Below are 20,084 nucleotides of genomic sequence, written 5' to 3' on the forward strand. Positions count from 1 at the left end.
ATGGGATGATAGTTGTCTGCTTTAAACTTTCTCTTCTTTTACTTTTGAAAGACAGAAAGTCCTTTAGAGAGATGAGTTGTGAAAAAATAAAACAAGGGAAAGATATAAATACATGTAACATACCTTTGGTGATTATTTCATACATTGATTCATTGGGAAATATAGGATTTTATGAGATAAGGTGTTTGAAAAAAATTGTCTTCTAATTAGTATATGCAATCACCATTTTTTATTTCTAGTTTGATGAATTCTTTCTGATTTTGAAAGTCAGAATTTATACAGATTAGACATTTTGTCTAAGTTTGACCTTCTTAATGCAACATATCCAAACTCCAGCAATTACATATCAGGAGAAAATGAAGATTTTTCTGTATTGAAAAGACCTCATATTCTTATCTTTACTTCTGAATGTTCATTGGATTTGGCTTATTTATATCATTTTAGCAACTAGAGAAGTAGAAATCAAGAGAATTTCAGAAAAGAAAGATATGGCTTCTACCGACCAACAAACTGGAGAAGTTCAATTCTGCTTTCAGAACATCAGTGGATCCTGTGTGAAGACTGCACAGTCTCTTGGCATTCGGACTGTTCTCTATGGAATCTTGGGCTTTATCATAATTCTTACTGTAGGTGGAAACACTGTGGTAATTTTTTCAATTACATATTTCAAACAGCTTCACTCTCCTTCCAATTTTTTGGTTGCCTCGTTGGCCTGTGCTGATTGTTCTTTGGGATTAACTGTACTTCCCTTCAGCACAGTACGGTCTGTTGAAACATGTTGGTACTTTGGGGACAGATTCTGCAAGTTTCACTCTGGTTTAGATATCTGTTTTTGTTTAGCATCTATGTTTAATTTGTGCTTTATCTCTGTTGATAGATATGTGGCCATTACTGACCCTTTGCTTTACCCAATCAGATTCACAATATCTCTGTCAGGGGTGTTCATAGCTCTTAGCTGGACTTCTGCCTTCTTGTATAGTTTCTCATTACTGTACACTGGTGCAAATGAAGAAGGACTGGAAGAAGCAATGAATGACTTTCATTGTGAAGGAAATTGTCAAATATTCTTTAACAAAACTTGGGTAATTATAACTTCTCTCCTTTATTTTATACCATTCTCTATCATGATATGGTTGAATAGCAAGATTTTTGCTGTAGCTAAACAACAAGCTAGAAAGATTGAACAAATGGGTAACACAATGTCTTCAGAGGGTGATAAGGTGCCAAAAAGAGAGAGAAAAGCAGCTGTGACTCTGGGAATAGCAGTAATGGCTTTTTTCCTATTCTGGTCTCCTTATTTTATCACTATAATAACTGATACTTTTTTGGGCCCCACAACCCCACCTCTTGCTTTTGACATTATGATTTGGTTTGCATACTCAAACTCTGCCATCAACCCTTTGATATATGCTTTCTTTTACCCTTGGTTTAGGAAAGCCATAAAAGTGGTCTTAAGTTGCAAAATTCTTTGGATAAATTGCTCTTCCATGAACTTATTTTTAGAATGAAAAATCTACTTCAGGAGTTCCCAGTTGAAAAAGTCCTGGGCTTGGAGTCGGGAAAGTTGGGTTCATGATCTAGCAATGCCACTTACTAGCTGAGTGAGCATGAACAAGTCATTTAATGTCACTTGATGTCAATTTTCTCATATGTAATGTGAGCAAGTTGGATTATATCATCTCCAAGATTCTTTTCTGCAGTAATGTTGTATGATTCAATATCTATCCCATACACAGGTTTTTTTATTTTGCTTTATTTTCCCAAATCTGAGGTTTTATTGTTTTCAGGAACTGCTGGTAAAATTGGAAATTAGTGGCTCTTCTGAAGTTTACAGTCTTTTAAAGTTATTTGTAGTACCAGTAAATTAAGTGATTTATCCATGATCATGCATTTAATATATGTCAGAGGTGGGATGTAGGCTCAGATTTTTCTAACTCTGAGACCAATTCCCACAGCATACTGAATTCTATTGGTATTTATTATAATAATATCAGTGCTACTCACCTCCCAGGGTTGTTGTGAGGTAATCTACATAAAACTGTTTTGTATATTTTAAATCATTATACAAATTATGATTTTATGCTACTTTTATTATTGTTTCCAAAATTTTTAACACCAAGCATCAACATTGTTACTTTTGCTTACACAATACTGAAATATATTTCCTGTATCATATTTATTATCTCAATCCTCTTTATTAATTATTGCTGAATGTCATTCTCAAAATATTAATTAAGGTTTTTAATAAATTCCACAGAATGTCAATGAATAAAGGGAAAATTTTCTTCATGTATTTTATTATAGTAATAATGCTAATAAAATTCATTTGCTATTCTTAATCACAAAAAAAGAGTGTTTCAAGATTTTAATTCCCTTTTTAGAGCAAAGAGTAACAAGACTGTTAAAAGGATTAATCAAAGTCATGAAGGTAAACATGTGTTGGAAATTATAACAAACTATACAAACATAAAGTTCTATCGTCATTAAATCATTAAGCATATTCTTCAGTTTTTCCCATCATTTCCCATTGTACAAAATGAAATCTTCCTATCTCTCTCTTACTAAACACCTCTTTTCTTTGTAGTCTTTCTCTACAATATGTAAACTTGGGACATAAGAGGGGAGGGGTAAGAGAAGATATTTGCTACCTTTGTTTATACCTTGACAAAGAATATAAGAAATTGTATTTGGAACATGTGCAGTTTATTTTTTTAAAGATAGATCTTTTAAAAATTATTCATCCATTGTTTATGAGTAGTATAGCCTGTGAAACACAGGAAAAGGGGTTCCTTGCAGAACCTGAGAGTATATTTGGGCGGATTTAGAATCCCTTAGAATTAGAAATCCTTTATTTATCCTTATACAGTTCAATAAATATTTTATGTTTATAAGAGTCTTTTTATCGTCCTTGCACCTGGCCCTGAAGGGAAGTTCACATTTGAGCTTCACTTCATTGCTGAGGATACTTTTGATTAAATCTATTGAAAGTATCTAAACAGTTTTGAATAGTTTGAACCTGATTAACAAGTTACAGTATCCAAACAGTTTTTGAAACTATATTGAACAATTTTTCTATCCATTTTGTGTAGCTCATTGTTATTTCATTTTTTATACACTCTAATAATATATTCTATAATTCTGGTCCAGAAGATAAGTCAAGTTTACTTAAATAGATTTGATTCTATTTTGCCTATGGCACTCTCATTTTCCTGGTATTCCATGTTTGAAGCCTTGGGGTCAACAATGACTTTTCTCTTTCTCACTTCTAGCCAATCAGTTCTAAGTCCTTTAAATTCTACTCCAACACAAACTCCTACATACCCTCCTCTTTATTTCCATTGTCACCCCTATAGAATTAGCACTTACTACAATCTTCTTGGACTATTACAAGAGTCTCTTAATAGATCTTCTTCCACTGTCTCTCCCCTCCAATTCATCTTTCCTACTGCTACTAGATTCATATTCTTTTTGCATATATCTGGCCATTTAAAATCTTCTGCTCAAAAATATTCAGTGACTTCTTACTGTCTACCAAGTAAAGGTTAAACTCCTTTAGATGCCTTTTAGGTCCATCTATATATAAACTGGAGCCTTTTTACCTTACTACATTACCACTGTGATATAAAAGTTCTCCAATCAGATTATTACTCTCAGAGTTCTCTCCCTTGAAATTATTTTGTGTTTTCACAGTTCTGTGCTCTTGTTCATTCCCTTATATTCTGTATGTCTACAATATCCCAAATTCTCCTCTTAACCTTTTCTCTGTTAAAATCCAACTCAAAAGCCACCTTCTCCATGAAGGATCTTCCCTGATGATTGTCACATTCCTCTATTGGAGTTCATATAAAAATTTTTTTGTGCCAAATAATACACTTTTCATTTAATGTTATTTATCGCCCACCTAGACTCTAAGCCGACTGGAAAAGGGATTGTATCTTATCTACATTTTGTACATTTTTTAGTTTCTAGTACAGTACAACACATATAGTACATGTCTAATAAATTAATTGGTTCTAATTCAGAATTTACAGTAAGTAGAGAATTATAGGGCTGACAGTTTGGAAGAATGAATAATTGTTAACATTTATATAGTGATTACTGTGTGTCAGGAACTATGCTAAGCATTTTGTGGTTATGATCTGATTTGATCCTCACAACAAATCCTGCAAGGTAAATGCAATTATAATTTCCATTATAGAGATGAGAATAGGGAGGCAGACAGAGGTTAAGTGACTTGCTCAAGGTCCTACCACTAGTAAGTATCTCAAGTCAGACTTAGATTTAAGTCTTACTGACTCCAAGTCTGGTGTTCTATCCATTATACTGCCTAGTTGCTTAGAGTAAAAAGAGCAAAAGTGAATGAGAATCCTGGTTCATAGTGGGAAAGAAAATTTCAGTTCTTTTCTATTTTTGGCCATTATACTTCCTACCTTGGGAGAAATAACTCAACTGAGCTGAAATGAGAATAAAGCAGGAATAGTGATTTCCCTCGGAGACTGAAATATTTCTATTCATACAAAGGCAGAAGAAATATGATTTTGTGTTTGATGATAACATGATCAGAGCAGTGTACTAAGATTACTTGGGCAAGAGTGTGGAGGATGAATTGTAGAGGAAAGACACTAGAGGTGGGAGAACCAGTTAGGAAGACTTTTTTATGGTCCAGATAAGAAGAGAAAGAGTTTTGAATTAGGGTCTATCTAGGATCCCCAGAAATAATGGTGCAATAAGAATATTGCTCCAATTCACCCTAATTGAGACTCATTTGCCTGCTACTAGTTTTAAACCAAGGTGATCTCTACAATTTAGTGGTTAGTGGTTAAGTTTGAGTTCAAGGCTTTCTCCTTGCTGTGTAAATCTTCTGAAATGAAAGTAATACTCTAATGAAAGAGTGGAAAGTTAGCCCAAAACCTTGTGGTTTACTATAATATTAAAATGACAAACTGATGGACATCCAGTGAAGGAAAATCAGGATGATGAAAGTCCCCAAATTTATAGTATATATTTGTTAAAGGAGGATTTGTTGAAAGAGTTGAAATTTCACTTGGAAGAAAGGAGGGTCAGAGACAGACATGATAGCTATCTTCCAGGATTTGAAAGGAAATCATTCAGAAAATGAAATACATTTGTTATGTCTGCCAACAGAATGAGAGGGGAAGCAATGAGTGGAAGTCACAAAGAGGCAAATATGGATTCATCTAAGGAAAAATTTCTTTGCAATTAGAACTTTATCCCAAAGTAAATAGGTTACTTTGGGAAATAGTTTCCCCCTAAAAGTCTCCATGGAGAAGCTGGTTAACTATTTGGTAGGCTTATTGTAAATGGATCCTTTTTTAGGGTGACCACCGAGGTCTTTTTCTGACTCTGAAATGATGCTATAAATCTATGCTTATTTTAGTTCTGCTATTTGATATATTCATTTTCTGTAAATCATGTCATGGACTAGGCTAAAAAAATAATAGCAGAACAATTAGCTTTGACTTCCAAGTTTAAAAAAATCTTATTAACAATGACTATTAAGAATAAACTTAGTCCTTACACCTTATACTATAGGGATTTCATAATAACAGTGAGGGGAAGATTTTTTTTCCTTTGGAGTATGAATACTTTATCTTTGATGCTAAGGGGACGACTCAAGGGAAATCACCTTTTAAATAAAACCCTTCTATTGGGCAACCGACTCATATGCATCACAAGTCACAGCTCTTCTGGACAAGGAGGTTTACCGAAGGTAAATCATTAAAAGAACTATTTCCCATGAATAGCAAATGATATTTTCTAGAATTTGTAAATGTACTTCTAGCTGCTTAGGCATTTAGTAAATTTACTTATCTTAGAACAATTTAGTTTCTAGATATACCAAAAGACTTAGGAATAATTTTTGAGTGTCAAATAATTGATATGCAGATATAATAAAGAATTGGCAAAAAGAATCAATCATGTTAACTTCTCATTTATGAAATTTCTTTCTTCCTTTTCCAGAACTGTTAGAATCCAGAATAATTCTTCCAGGAAAGTAATGAGCATCAATTTGTCTCAACCAGCAGCGGTGCAGCTCTGTTATGAGAATGTGAATGGATCTTGCATCAAAACCCCTTATTCCCCAGGACCTAGAGCCATCTTGTATGCTGTGCTTGGCTTTGGGGCTGTGCTGGCAGTATTTGGCAACTTGCTGGTCATCACTGCCATTCTTCACTTCAAGCAGCTGCACACACCTACAAACTTCCTCATTGCCTCCTTGGCCTGTGCTGATTTTTTAGTTGGGGTGACTGTGATGCCCTTCAGTACAGTGAGGTCTGTGGAAAGCTGCTGGTATTTTGGGGAGAGTTACTGTAAATTTCACACGTGTTTTGATACCTCCTTTTGCTTTGCATCTCTCTTTCATTTGTGTTTCATCTCCATTGATAGATATATTGCTGTCACTGACCCTCTGGTCTATCCGACCAAATTCACAGTGCCCGTTTCGGGGATATGTATTGCCCTCTCCTGGTTCTTTTCAGTGACATACAGCTTTTCTATTTTTTACACAGGAGCCAATGTTGAAGGGATAGAAGACTTGGTCATTGCACTCACCTGTGTAGGAGGTTGTCAGGCTCCACTGAATCAGAAATGGGTTTTACTTTGTTTTCTTTTATTCTTTATACCTACAGTTGCCATGGTTGTTATATATGGCAAGATTTTTCTGGTGGCTAAATAGCAGGCTAGAAAGATAGAAAGTAGCAGCAGCCAAACCCAAGCTTCTGCAGAGAGCTACAAGGACCGGGTGGCCAAAAGGGAGAGAAAAGCTGCTAAAACACTTGGTATTGCTATGGCTGCCTTCCTTGTGTCCTGGTTGCCATACATTATTGATGCAGTAATTGATGCTTATATGAATTTCATAACTCCTGCTTATGTCTATGAGATTTTAGTGTGGTGTGTTTATTATAATTCAGCTATGAACCCTTTGATCTATGCTTTCTTTTACCCTTGGTTTCGGAAAGCAATAAAACTGATTGTGAGCGGCAAAGTCTTAAGGAATGATTCTTCAACAATGAATTTATTTTCTGAGGAAGCAGATATAGATTAAAAATTGGCAATAATAAAAATTAAATCTCGTGTAAATCAAGAACAAAATATAAGCAAGTATCTAAAAATGTAATATCTGTCCAAATAAATGGAAATTTTATTCAACCATTAACGGCCTTCGAACAAATATCTGTATATGTACTAAGAGTTATAAAACTGGCTTATGTATAGGTGTGATGATACTACTGTATACATTCTTGCTTGCTGGTATCTCTGGGCTCTTTCTCTTAAATTACTAATTCTATCAATCAACTGAATTCTACCTCTCCCTCCATTTCTTCAGGTAATTTGAAACTTTATTTTTTTTCTTTCAGAGACACCAGGTGTATAATATCCCAAAATTTAGGTAGCAAAAAAAAAAATCCAGCCTGAAAAATCTATATGTAGGACTGAGAAACTATAGTTTCATATAAGTGTGAGATAAGAACTTGAAGATAATTCACTTGGTTTCTCCAAAGCTCAATTTTCCCAATTGTAAAACTGGGTTAAAAGTACTGATACAATCACAAGATTGTTGGAAGTAAAATGCTTTTACAACTTCAAAGTACTATATATACACAGATGATAATTACAATTATTCCTTAGTACTAGAAACTCTTTTAAATCAATAAATTAAGACTAGAATATGTCTTCACAATAACTGGTTTGGAAAGAAGTTGCAAATTTTGTTAAATGTTTTTATTTTTAAAAAATCCTAAGTTTGGCTGGCCTGTTTATGAATAGCCTCTTTCCTTTAGGTCTAATTCCCTTGTACACAGTGGAATTTCAAGGACTATATGTTACATGCTATTTTTAAAAATAATATGTATAATTAATGTTAGTAGAAAGAGAAAATGTATATGTGAAAAGTTTTTGTTTTTCCCTATCTTTTTTTCAATATCTTCAGCTACTTCAATAATAACTAAACTGATAAATTGATAATTCTCAAAAAAATTTTTTGCAACATTCTAGAACTACAGGTGATTCCAATTATTTCAAGCTATAAGGCACATTTCTCAAAAGAAAATTAATTTAATCCAGCTTAATTACAAGATAAACTTGTGTGCTATATTTAAGTGGAGTAAGAGGGAGGAAAATGAACAAAACAAGAAACAATAGATTCTTCACCTCCCAAAAGGTTTCAATCCCCTGTGAAACACCTGTGCAGGTTATTTATGTACTATAAATCGGTGGTGTCAAATCCAAATGGAAACGTGAGCCACTTAAACATACGTAAGGATCTCTCTAGGTTTGTATTGACTTTAAAAACCCACATGTCAACGTTATCTATGTTTTTTTTAAAGTATTTCCCAATTACATTTTAATTTAGGTCAGCTGCACTAGAGAATGCAGTGGGTCACATGTGGTTGTGACATCTCTGGTGTAAGTGGTATCATAAAATATACCTCTTTGCTTTATGAACTGGGAAGAAGAACAATAAATAGTTATAATGCTTTACCCCCTCCAAAAATGGCTTTTGCACATTTTAAAATTACCTGTCTTAGAATACCTTTTAAATTAGTGAAATTATTTCATTTACTAGTATCTATTTTCATAGTCCCATTTAGCAAAACTAGGGAGACTGAGTACTGACCTACTGAGCAGTGTACTCCACTCTAACTGAGGGAAACTACTGAACAATAAAGCCTAAGGATATTACTCCTTGGCAGAGAAAGAAAGAATGGATAGGTGGCTAGTAATTGTCAGAAAAAGTTCTAGAATTGAATATTGCTATCCAGTGGCTGAGTTTGTTGTTGTTTAGTCATTTTTCTGTTGTGCCAACTCTTCATGACCCCATTATAGGTTTTCTTGGCAAAGATACTGGAATGGTTTGCCATTTCCTTCTCCAGTTCATTTTACAGATGAAGAAACTGAAGTAGAGTTCAGTTTCTTGCCCAGGGTCACACAGCTAATAAGTATCTGAGATCAGATTTGAACTGAGGAAGATGAGTCTTCCTAACTTCAGGTTTGGTGCTCTATCAGCTGTGCCACCTACCTTGTGACTGAGTTAGTTGGGTAGTAATGGAGTAGGGAAGAAAGTAGAGATATACTTGGGGTATATGCCAGACCTAGAAATAAAAGGAATAATTGTAGGATCATGAAGAAAGGAATTTGGAAGTCACCTAGTACAACTTCTTCATACAAATGAAGAAACTGAGGCACAGAGAGATAGAATTGGCCAAGTTAAAAAAAGGATAGTACAGAATTTGAATCCAGATCCTACAAGTACATTGGTCTTTTCACTGTACCATGTTGCCTTGAGAAAACACTGTTTAGTGTCATCTTTGAGAATGGGAAGAACAATGATCTCAGAATGAGATTTCCATCACCTCAACTGTATGCCATTGCTTCTAGCAATCCTGTATTGCAATGCAGAAGTTACAGTCTAAAGAGAACAGAGATGTGTGGTTATAAATTTCCTCCTCTGGGTGAATCTCTGTCAAGTGTAAGCACTCCAGGATAAACTTAAAGAGGAGAAAGTCCCTCAATTGAATCCCTATTTGTTTAATTTGTGAACTTTGTTGGAAAAATGAGAATGTTTGGCCAGATGAGAGAGGAAACTCTCAGGCTTTCACTGCTAATATCTAATATCTAAGGGGGGAAAAGGGGACTAACTTGGAGCTGTATGGGCTTATTTATTCAGAAAAACATTTATTCAGAGTTGAGACCTGGGTTCAAGTGTAGCCTCCAACAATGTGGTAGCTATGTAATTTTAGACAAGTCACTTAAATTTAGACAAGTCACTGAGCCTGTTTTCTCATCTGTTAAAATAAGAGAATTAGAATAAATTATTTCTATGGTTTCTTCTAACTGAACATCCTATCATGGAAACAGACAATAGGGGAGATGACCAGAGAAGAGGAGTAACTACACTTCCTTGTAGAGTAGAACTTGCCAGCAAAGAGGGATGAAGAAAGCAGCAAGGAATTAGCCCAGTGGCATGAATATTCTTCACCTAGCAAACAGATAACACTGAGAGTATCTGGGGTGGTATGGAACTTTTAGTGACCTGATGTCTGTTAATTTTTTGTTTTCTAAGAAAATTCCCTACTAATATATGGTGGCTGTTGCTCAGTCATTTTATACTATGTCTGACTCTTCATGAGCCCATTTGGGGTTTTCTTGGCAAAGATACTCAGGTCACACAGCTAGATAAGTGTCTGAGGCCAGATTTGAATTTAGGAAGATGATTTTTCCTGAATCCAGACTTGGTTCTCTATCTACCGCATTACTTCTCTAAAACACAGAAGGTAGAAATAATGTATTTATAAAGTGTAGAGATGGTGTCATCCTGATACAAAGACTTTCCTGTTTCTAGGTGAGACCTCAGAGAAAAGAAGTATAGAATGTCACCTTCCCCAACAAAGTAACCCAAGTCCTTCGTGCCACAGGGTATCTCTTATTTATATTAAGTAAGATTTATTTATTTATAATTTTTAATTGATACTAGTGAGTTCATCCATGTAGAGAACTCCTGATATATATATGTGTGTGTGTGTGTGTGTGTGTGTGTGTGTGTGTGTGTGTGTGTGTGTGTCCAATCTTCATGCAAGCATGTAGATTGGCAACTGGGGCAATAGAAAGGTCATAGAACTTGGGGTCCAAGGCTTTGTTTTTATTCAGTTGTGTCTGACTCCTCATGACCCCATTTGAGGTTTCTTGGCAAAGATACTGGAGAAGTTTGTCATTTCCTCCTACAGCTTATTTTATAGATGGAACTGAAACAAACTGGGTTAAGTGACTTATCCAGGGTCACACAGCTAGGAAATACCTGAGGATGGTTTGGAACTCAGGAAAATGAGTCTTTCTGATTCCAGATCTAGAAATCAAGTCACTATACCACCTAGCTTCCCTCTGGACCATAAGGACTTTTCTTTAAATCCTAACTTGGACTCCTTATCTATGTGAAGCATTTAACTTCTCTGGGCCTTTGTGTCTTCATCTATTAAATTAAATGACTCCTCACCTCTTTACTAGTTCTAAATCTATGATCCTCTAATCATCTATTACTTATAATCTTAGGGAATTGCCTGAGGACATTGGGTAGCTACATGAAATGTCTATAGTCACACAGTTACTACAGTCACACAGGACTCAAATTCCAGTTTTCCATACCTCATGGCTTGTTCTCTCGTCATTGTGCCATATTCTTTCTTACACAAGCCTTATGAAATTCACAAAGGAATTGACTGTAAATATTTACAAGGAGAAAAAACAAAGATAGGAGAAAACTTTTACTAGGAAGAATTCTGGAACATTAACAGAGGTATTTTTATCAGACAAATCTTCAAGGCAACCTTAAAAAGAAGGATGTAGATTCACTGTTAGAATGACTTCTCAGCATCTTTTAATGAATTGACCAAAGAAATAAACATAGACGACTCTATACCCAGGTGAAATCTTGTTGACATGATCCTATTAAATAGATTGTGTACTTTGAATTAATTATATATATATATATATATATATATATATATATACACACACGTGTGTGTGTGTGTGTGTGTGTGTGTGTGTGTGTGTGTATCTCATTTATTTTTGAATTTGTGTTTCCCGGATAAACCAGTATCCTGAGTTAAAAAAGGGAAACAAGTTGTGATTTAGATTGATGTAATCTCCTGGACCAAGAAAGGAATATAGTGGAGAAGTTAGACAACTATTCAATTCTTTCTGAGGGCTTTACAACAATGGTTTCCTCATTTTGCACCCAAAATTGTGGAATTCTGGAGCATTACAAAACCAGACATATAGCATATGCTTTTATTGGTAATTCAGTGGTACTCTTCCTACAAAAGCTCATAACTCACAACATGGTAGTACATTCCTTTTTTTCCCCCTCATGTCATAGATCTGGAACTAGTCAGAAAAATTTACTGACAATCTCGAATATCCTAAAATCAAGCAAAGAGGGAGGTGGAATTCAGAGAAAGTTTAAATTTAGAGAGATTCTGGTGATGAGGCATGTTTTCATACAAGAGCGACTGGAACCTTAATTTCATAGAAATGGTACAGACATAGTAGATGTGAAAACTGATCTCAGTCTTGTCAGTATATAACTATGTGATTTTAGGCAAGTTAATTAATCTCTTTGTTCTTCAATTTCCTCTACTGGAAAATGGGACTAATGATACTGTCTCTGCCTACAGTATGGAATTAAAAAAAAAGGATAAAATATAATAGATGTGAAAAGACTAAAATTAATATAAATAGTTATTATACCACCTCTGGGGGGAAAAATATGAATCTTATAATTTTGGGAAATATATGTTGAAAATTGTTATTACGTGCAATTGGGAAAATAAAATATCTTTTAAAATAGTTGAGATCTTCATACTGCTTTGTGTTTTTTCAAGGCATTTTACCTAAATATCTCATTTGATACTCCCAACAACCCAGTGAAGTAGACCAGATAAGAATTAATGTTCTCGATTTTGCACATGAGAAAAGGGAGGTTCAAAGAGGCATGGTGATTTGCCTAGAGTTACATGGATATTTGCTGACAAAACTAGGACATGAATCCACATCTTTTGACCACAAATTCAATGTCCTTTCCATTACACATAGTTTTAGAATTATGTAAATATAAGATATTCCACCTTGAAACCAAATTCAATTATTAGTACTAATAAAGGAAAATTACAAAACAAAGATTCATTTTTCTTTTTATATTTTTTCCATATTACGTGTCAATAGCATTTTTAATATTCATTTTCTGACATTTGACAATTTACGTTCTCTCCCTCCCTCTCCACTCCCCAAGAAGGCAGGTAATATGATATAAGTTGTATACATACATATATATATGTGTATATATTATCATATATTGTTCATCATATTATGAAAGAAGACATATATTGCTTACATGAGCAAAATTTATGGAGGAAATAAAGTGAGGAATGGTTTCAATTTGCATTTGGACTCTGTCTATTCCTTCTCAGGAGGTGAATATTATTTTTCAACAGGAATCTCTTAGCATTGTCCTGGATCCTTGCCTTGTTCATAATAGTAGTTATTCATAGTTGATCATCATAAATTATTACTGTTATATGTACAATGTGCTCCTGGTTCTGCTCACTTCACTTTGAAGATGGTTTTTTTAAATTATAATTCAGAAGTTTCCCAGGAAACATCTATTATACATCTACACTATAAAACATATATGGGTTGGGACAGCTAGGTGGCTCAGTGGAATCAAAACCATGCGTAGAGATGGAAGGTTCTGGGTTCAAATTTGGCCTTTGACACTTCTTAGCTATGTGACCATAGGCAAATCACTTAACCTCCATTGCCTATCCCTTACCAATTTTCTGTCTTGGAACCAATACTCAATATTGATTCAAAGATGGAAGGTAGTAGTAGTCTCTCGGTAACCGAGGATGACGATTGTCTTTGTGCGTTTTCATCTATGAAAGATGAGTGTGCACTAAGACACTTGTGTGTGAAGGAGATTTAAGTGGAAAAGTCGATGCACAGAGACAGTCCCACTCTCTCGGCGTTGGAAGCCTGGGTCCAGTGGCATGAAAAGTCGTTACACCTGGAGACTTCCTCAGCTGCATTGGATGGCCGTGTTGTCTTTTGTGCTCCAACCCGCCCTAAGCACTCCACAGTGCTTTGCTGCATCGCCATCTCAGCCGTTGAAACTTCTTATTGGTTTCTTCTGTCTGTTCTGTTGAAATAGTCTTCACATGCTGGGTGAGCAAAGCCCTGGTTCACCAGGGGTCGACAACCCAATGGCTACCCTCACAAGGTTTAGCTGGCCTGTCGAAGTCGTTGCCCGGGGTGTGGCCGTTGCTGCATGCTAGTGGCTACTAGGAGCCACAAGTGAGAGCTGGGTGTCAGGTGGGGGTCAGAGGCTAGAGAGATACCCTAGAAGGGCACGACAAGCCCTCCATACCAGAGATACTACCCCTCCCTGAACACCCCATACACCCCTAAGATGGAAGGTAAGGGTTTTAAAAAACATATATGAGCATACCAGCTGGGTGAAGTGGCATCAGACTAAGTGAGTTAGTCAAAACTAATAAAGGAAAATTGAGGAATAAGGGAAAATTCTGACATTTACTGTTACTGAGCACAGTAATAGGTGCTATACAAAGGAACGAAGCAGCTGTAGTTTTTATTTTAGACATAATCATTATTATCCTGAAACAACTGAGGGGATTATCTTGTCTGGGAATTCCCAGGCACCATCTTGAAAATCACTTCTTTCCTATCAATTACTTATATTTCTGTGTGCTCCAGAATTATTTCTATGGTATCAGTAGTACAATATTCCTGTGTAAGGCTTTATTTTCATGTGCTTTTATAATTTCATAAGGAAAACAGGGAAATCACATGTAAAAATGCTTAGAATTTATTTTGACACTCCAAGAGAGCCATGATCTCATGTGGTTGTTGTTATCTAAGCTGAAACAGATGAAAACTTATTTATGCTTTTCCATATTGTGCTTTCCATCAAAGTCTTTCCATAAATCTCCCATAGAAGTACTTCTCTCACTCCCCCATACTAGATAAACTCCTGATCTTTTAATATTTTGTGGACTTTAGGATAATACTTTGGTTCTCCATCTATCATATCATATTCTTAATACATCAGCAGTCCATTTCCTTTTTTGGTTATATGTATCTTTAATGGATTACTGAAAGTTATCCAAATGAAGCACTAGTTCTGCCAAGTTCTTTCCAACAGATTCTTTCTCAAGCTAGAAAACTTTCAAGTATGGTCATAGATAAAGAATGTGTCAATCTATTGTACCAGGACCAGCCTAAATATAGAAAGGCTAATAAACTAAAGATTGATCTCTAGGTGATGAGTCCTTTGATTATGTAGACTCATAAAGTAGATTTCCAATCTACTTCAGAGCACACAACAAAAACAGAGGAATATATACCTCTGTAGCAGCAACTATATCTACGAATAGTAGTTCTACCAGGTTATTTTGAGGAATTGGCATTGCCATGTGGGGCAGGCCAGATTAATTACAGTGAAGTCATTAAGCATCCAATTTTTGTAGAAATTTTAGAGATTAGAAAGATGAAAATTTCAAATGAGGTAATATTTGCAAACTGGTTATCATGGTGTCTGGCACATACTAAGAGACATATAAATGCCTATTTCCTTCTCCTTCACCTTTAATTTCATGAAACTTTTGGCATGAAGAGGTAATTCTGGTGAAAAAAAAATCTAGAAAGACAGTAAAGATTTAAAAGATTCCTGATAAATATTCAAATCAAATCAAACACATTTGTGTTTACATATGAAAAAAGAGATTGTTATATGGGAGAGTTAGGAAGGCCAGAGTTCAACTCTGCCTCAGAAACTGGTTAGCTGTATCATCCTAGGTTAAGTCTTTTACTTTGTTTGCCTCAGTTTTCTCATCTATAAATTGTGGATAATAAATGTCCTTATATCTCAGAGTTATAGTGGGGAGAAAATAAGATAAAACTTAAAGTGCTTTGCAAATCTTACACCACTATACTACTGCTAGTTATTTTTTACTACTTTTCAAATGTCATTGAACTTAAAAGACATTGGAGTGATGCTAAGCAACTCAGCTAATTAGAGTCAAAAAAGAAAGTGATTGATATGAAAAATCATTTAAGAAGATCATTTTAAATATAGTACTATTTGACTATAACGGACAACAAAATTATAGACATTCACAACTGAATACATAATCTCCTAAGACATAACATTTTTATCCAGGATACCAAGACAAAATGCCACTTCATCATCTGGGTTTCATCATATTAGGTTTGTGTACTCAAAATTAAAATCAGTGTCTAAACAGAATTCCAAATTTGGTGGCTAAATGGGAAGAAGTTTCTTAAACTGGGAGAAATGGTTAGGTTATGTGGGGAAAGGGAATACAAGTTAATCCTGGCCAAGACATCCTATATTTTAATCTATTCTATAAAGCTCTGTAGATGGTGTGTGGTCCTTATTCCCACTCTGGACAAGGTTGTAGTATTGGTACTAATGATGTTTATCTCTATATGTTGAAAATATGTATAACTATGTAAATAATAGAGATTTAAATATGTAAATATAAGTATATAAATACAAATAATGAAGACATTATTATTTTATTATGACATAAATTTGTGTTATAAATATATCCATTTATACCACTTTTGAGGATTACTGAATGAGTCATGAATAGTTACACAAGTGAGCTCCACAGTTAAAACTTGGCCTTTAAAAGGTCTAGCAAGGCTCTGACCTTAGAGTCAGAAATATTTGTCTCCTTGAGTTCAAATCTGGATTCAGATACTTACTATGTGTGACCCTGGGCAAATCACTTAACCTTGTTTGCCCCATCAAAATGAATGACAAACCACTCCAGTATCCTTGCCATGAAAACCCAAAAATGGAGTCACAAAAAGTTGTACATGTTTGAAACAACAACTTTAAAAGTGAAGGCAAGGACAAAAAGAGGACGAGAGAGGCACTGATCAGACAGATTCCTGCAAAGAACATCCTTGCCCCAAAGTGACAATGAGGTGGAGGAGAGACCTTGAGAAGAATCAAAAAAGCACCAGAATCCCTTGGCCAGACCTCATGGAGGGAAAAAAGAAAGTTTAATAGAAGATGATTTTTTGGAAGGAAAATTCTGCTGTAATGATCAAGGGATGGGTGGAAGCCCAATCCTAGCATTGTCACAGATTCTCTAGAAGTAACTCCTTGGAAGAAGATCTTTGCCCCTTGTGTGCTTTTATTCTTTTTTCTTTCTTTACTTTTTCAGATTAGATGTCAATACAATTTTTAATAACTGTTTTCTGACATTTTGAGATTGATGTTTTCTCCCTCCTTCATATTCCTTCACCCTCCCTAAGAAGACAGAGAAAATGATATAGGTTGTGCATATGTTATCATATAATACATATTTCAATGTTCATCATGTTGGAGAAGACACATATCACTTACACTAGAGAAAAAAAATTCATGGAGGAAATAAAATGAAGAATGATACACTTTGATCTGCATTCAGACTTTATTCCTTCTAAAGTGATAGATATTCTTGTTTGTCATGAACCCACTGGGATTGTCCTGGATCCTTGCCTTGTTAATTATAGTCAAGTCATTCACAGTCGATTATCATGCATAATTGTTGTTACTGTGTAAAGTGTTCTCTTGTTCTGCTCACATCACTTTGTATCACTTCATATGTCTTTTCAGGGTTTTTGTGATCATTTTGTCATTTCTTAGGGCACAATAATATATACCACAACTTGTTCATCCATCCCCCAATTGATGGATCTCCTCTCAATTGTAGTTCTTTGCCATCACAAAAAAAGAGCAGCTATAAATATTTTTTGTAGGTTCTTTCTCCATATCTTTGATCTTTTGGAGATACAGACCTAGTAGTAGCATTGCTGGATCAAAGGATATACAGTTTCATGGCCCTTTGGGCATGGTTCCAGAGTGTTCTCCAGAAAAGTTGTGTCAGTTTACAGTTATACCAGCTAGGTACTAGGGTCCCTCTCTTTCCACATTTCCTCTAATGTTTATCATTTTCCTTTTTTCCCCAGGTTAACCATTCTGCTAGGTGTGAAGTAGCACCTCAGAATTGTTTTAATTTACAATTCTCTAAATAATAGTGACTTTAAACATTTTTTCATATGACTAAAGATGGTTTTAGTTTCTTCATATTATAATTGAATGTTCATATACTTTGACCATTTGTTAATTGAGAAATGCTTTGGATTCTTATCAATTTTATGTAATTCTCTATATATTTGAGCAGAAACCATTGTCATAAATACTTGCAAAAAAGATTTTTCCCAGTTTGTTGATAACCTTTTAATCTTGGTAGAATTGATTTTTTGTGTAAAAATTTAATTTAATGTAGTCAAAATGACCTATTTTACATTTCAGAATGTTCTTTATGGCTTTTTTTGACCTAAATTCTCCCCTTATCCATAGGTCTGACAGGTAAGCTATATTGTGCCTCCTCCCCCCCTTTTTTCTAAATCTTGTATCCATTTTGACTTTACTGTGGTATAAGATGTGAGATGTTGATCTGTGTCTAGTTTCTCCTATTATCTTTTCCAGTTTTCCTAGTTGTTTTGGTCAAATAGTGGGTTCTTTTTCTAAAAGCTTGGATCTTTGGGTTTCTCAAACATTAAATATTAATATGGTCATTTAGTATTGTGTTGAGTGCATAATCTATTCAATTGGACTGTTTCTTTGCCAGATTCAGATTGACTTATTGATTCCTGCTTTATAATACACCCCTAGTATTTTTGAGACCCTTTTTCTACAGTCACTGGAAGGGGAAAGGACTTAAACTTACTAAAGACTCAATGCTCCTCTCTTTGGGGAGTTTCACTTTCCAAAAAATCTATGCACTCCACACTATTTTTATAGCTTGACCTTTGTTAAGACTATCCTAAAGAAAAAAAGCACTTCAAATCCAAAGAAGGCGACCTTCTCCAGGCCCTACATAGCCACTTAACATGCCCTGACATGGCCAACACAAATACAAATACATAAATACATATGTGCAGAGAAATACATGAAGTCACTAGAGTAGATATCTTTAACCTACACATTCTGATCCTGAATAAGTCATAGAACTAAAGGAAGACAAAGATTGTGATTGCTTCTTCTATTTCTTGCTGTAATGGGGCCTCATTTCTGGCTTTTCTTGGTCCAGGAACTCTACATCATCTAGGAAATCCTCTGCTTCTCTCCAGATTTGGTCTAGAAAAAGGTGTCTATGGGTTTTCCTTTGGTGTTCAAGATACTGTGTCCTAGATATCTACTATATGCTGCTTCTCCCTCCAGAAACTTTCCTCCATCAACCACTACTATTCTGTTGTTGATATTGCCAGGACGCAAGATTCCCAGGTGAATGAGAGTCATATGGTATAAGGATTCACAGATCTTTCGAAGCCCCAAGGACCTGAGTATACTCCCTGTGGATTCCTCTTATGTAGAGAAATATCTTTAATATCAGAATTAATTTTTCATCTGTAGATGGCAAAAAGGACCCTTTACAATATCTGGGTACCTTCACCCTATAAGTATGTATTCACAAAAAGGAGGTCACTATCCCTATTGGAGGGGAGAATGAAATGGAAGAATTCTTCAAATCTAATTAATCTGTTTGAGAAAAAGAAGCAATTCTAATCAACCAATCCTTATTGTGTGAATTAAGTGAGGGCTGGACATAAAAAAGAAAAAAAACTGAGAATTCTGGCCCTGGGGCAGCTTTAAATTTTATAAATAAATAACATGTACATAAACGAGCATATAAAATATGTATAAAAGGCATCTTTTTTGGCAGGATCAAAGGGGACAGTGGTCCTTAAGGAGAGTTTTGAAGGAAGTAAGGATTATAAGAGTTGGAGATAAGGACAAAGCATTTCTGGGACAGGAGATTATGTGTATAGAAGCAGAAAGACAGGAAATGGAAAGATATATATCTGTGAAGAACAGCTAAATCTGTTCAAAGGGAACATAGAATATATAAAAAGTTGAATAATTTAGGATAAACTTGGAAATACAGATTAGATCCAGACTGTGATGCAGTTTAAATCCTAAGCTAGAAAAAGAATCAGGATAGGCAGAGAGGAATTCAAACCTGGCTCAAGTTTGGAAACTCAAAGGATATAACACAGAGATTGAGTGGAGAAGGGATAATGGAACAGGATTGAGGATCTTTCTCCATTTCTATACATAATACAGGTGAAGACCTACAGATGTCACTAGCAAAAGAGAAATGATCCTTCCTAGACAGAGAAACAAGGCTACAACTAGTGCTTGGAGAACACCAGGTCTGCAGAAGTGGTCATGTGGCACACAGTACAAAAACATTCAAGCAGTATATTGACTTCCCAGGGTTTGTATCTAGGACAGGGGTTCCCAACTTTCTTAGTAAGTCCCATGCATGCCTCTTGGCTTTCAGTAAAACTCTGGGTATTCAGCACACAAAGAAATAAATTCTAACATGTACCATATATATGTTATTTACTTTGTCCTTATTGCCAACTCATAATATATAGGTAATATAACATATATGTCTAAGAAATAA

General features: G+C 35.1%; 1 protein-coding gene across 2 annotated transcripts; it reads left to right on the forward strand.

Moving 5' to 3' along the window:
- The first annotated feature begins 968 nt into the window (after positions 1-968).
- On the forward strand, positions 969-7,385 carry TAAR9G (trace amine-associated receptor 9g). Of its 2 annotated transcripts, XM_056818799.1 has the most exons (3): positions 969-1,082; positions 5,983-6,294; positions 6,531-7,385. In XM_056818799.1, the coding sequence occupies exons 1-3, from the start codon at positions 1,033-1,035 to the stop codon at positions 6,541-6,543; spliced, it is 375 nt and encodes a 124-aa protein (XP_056674777.1). In that variant the 5' UTR covers positions 969-1,032; the 3' UTR covers positions 6,544-7,385. The 2 variants fall into 2 exon arrangements, with proteins under 2 accessions (XP_056674777.1, XP_007484637.2); XM_007484575.2 differs by having other exon boundaries at positions 5,983-7,385.
- The last annotated feature ends 12,699 nt before the right edge of the window (positions 7,386-20,084 follow it).

Source organism: Monodelphis domestica, chromosome 2 (genome assembly GCF_027887165.1).
Source record: "Monodelphis domestica isolate mMonDom1 chromosome 2, mMonDom1.pri, whole genome shotgun sequence".
NCBI lineage: Eukaryota > Metazoa > Chordata > Mammalia > Didelphimorphia > Didelphidae > Monodelphis > Monodelphis domestica.

Coding starts and splice junctions, on each gene's coding strand:
- TAAR9G (XM_007484575.2), top strand. CDS start 1,033: ATGACTTTCATTGTGAAGGAAATTGTCAAATATTCTTTAACAAAACTT. Junction 1,083..5,982: donor TATTCTTTAACAAAACTTGG/GTAATTATAACT, acceptor TTCCTTTTCCAG/AACTGTTAGAATCCAGAATA.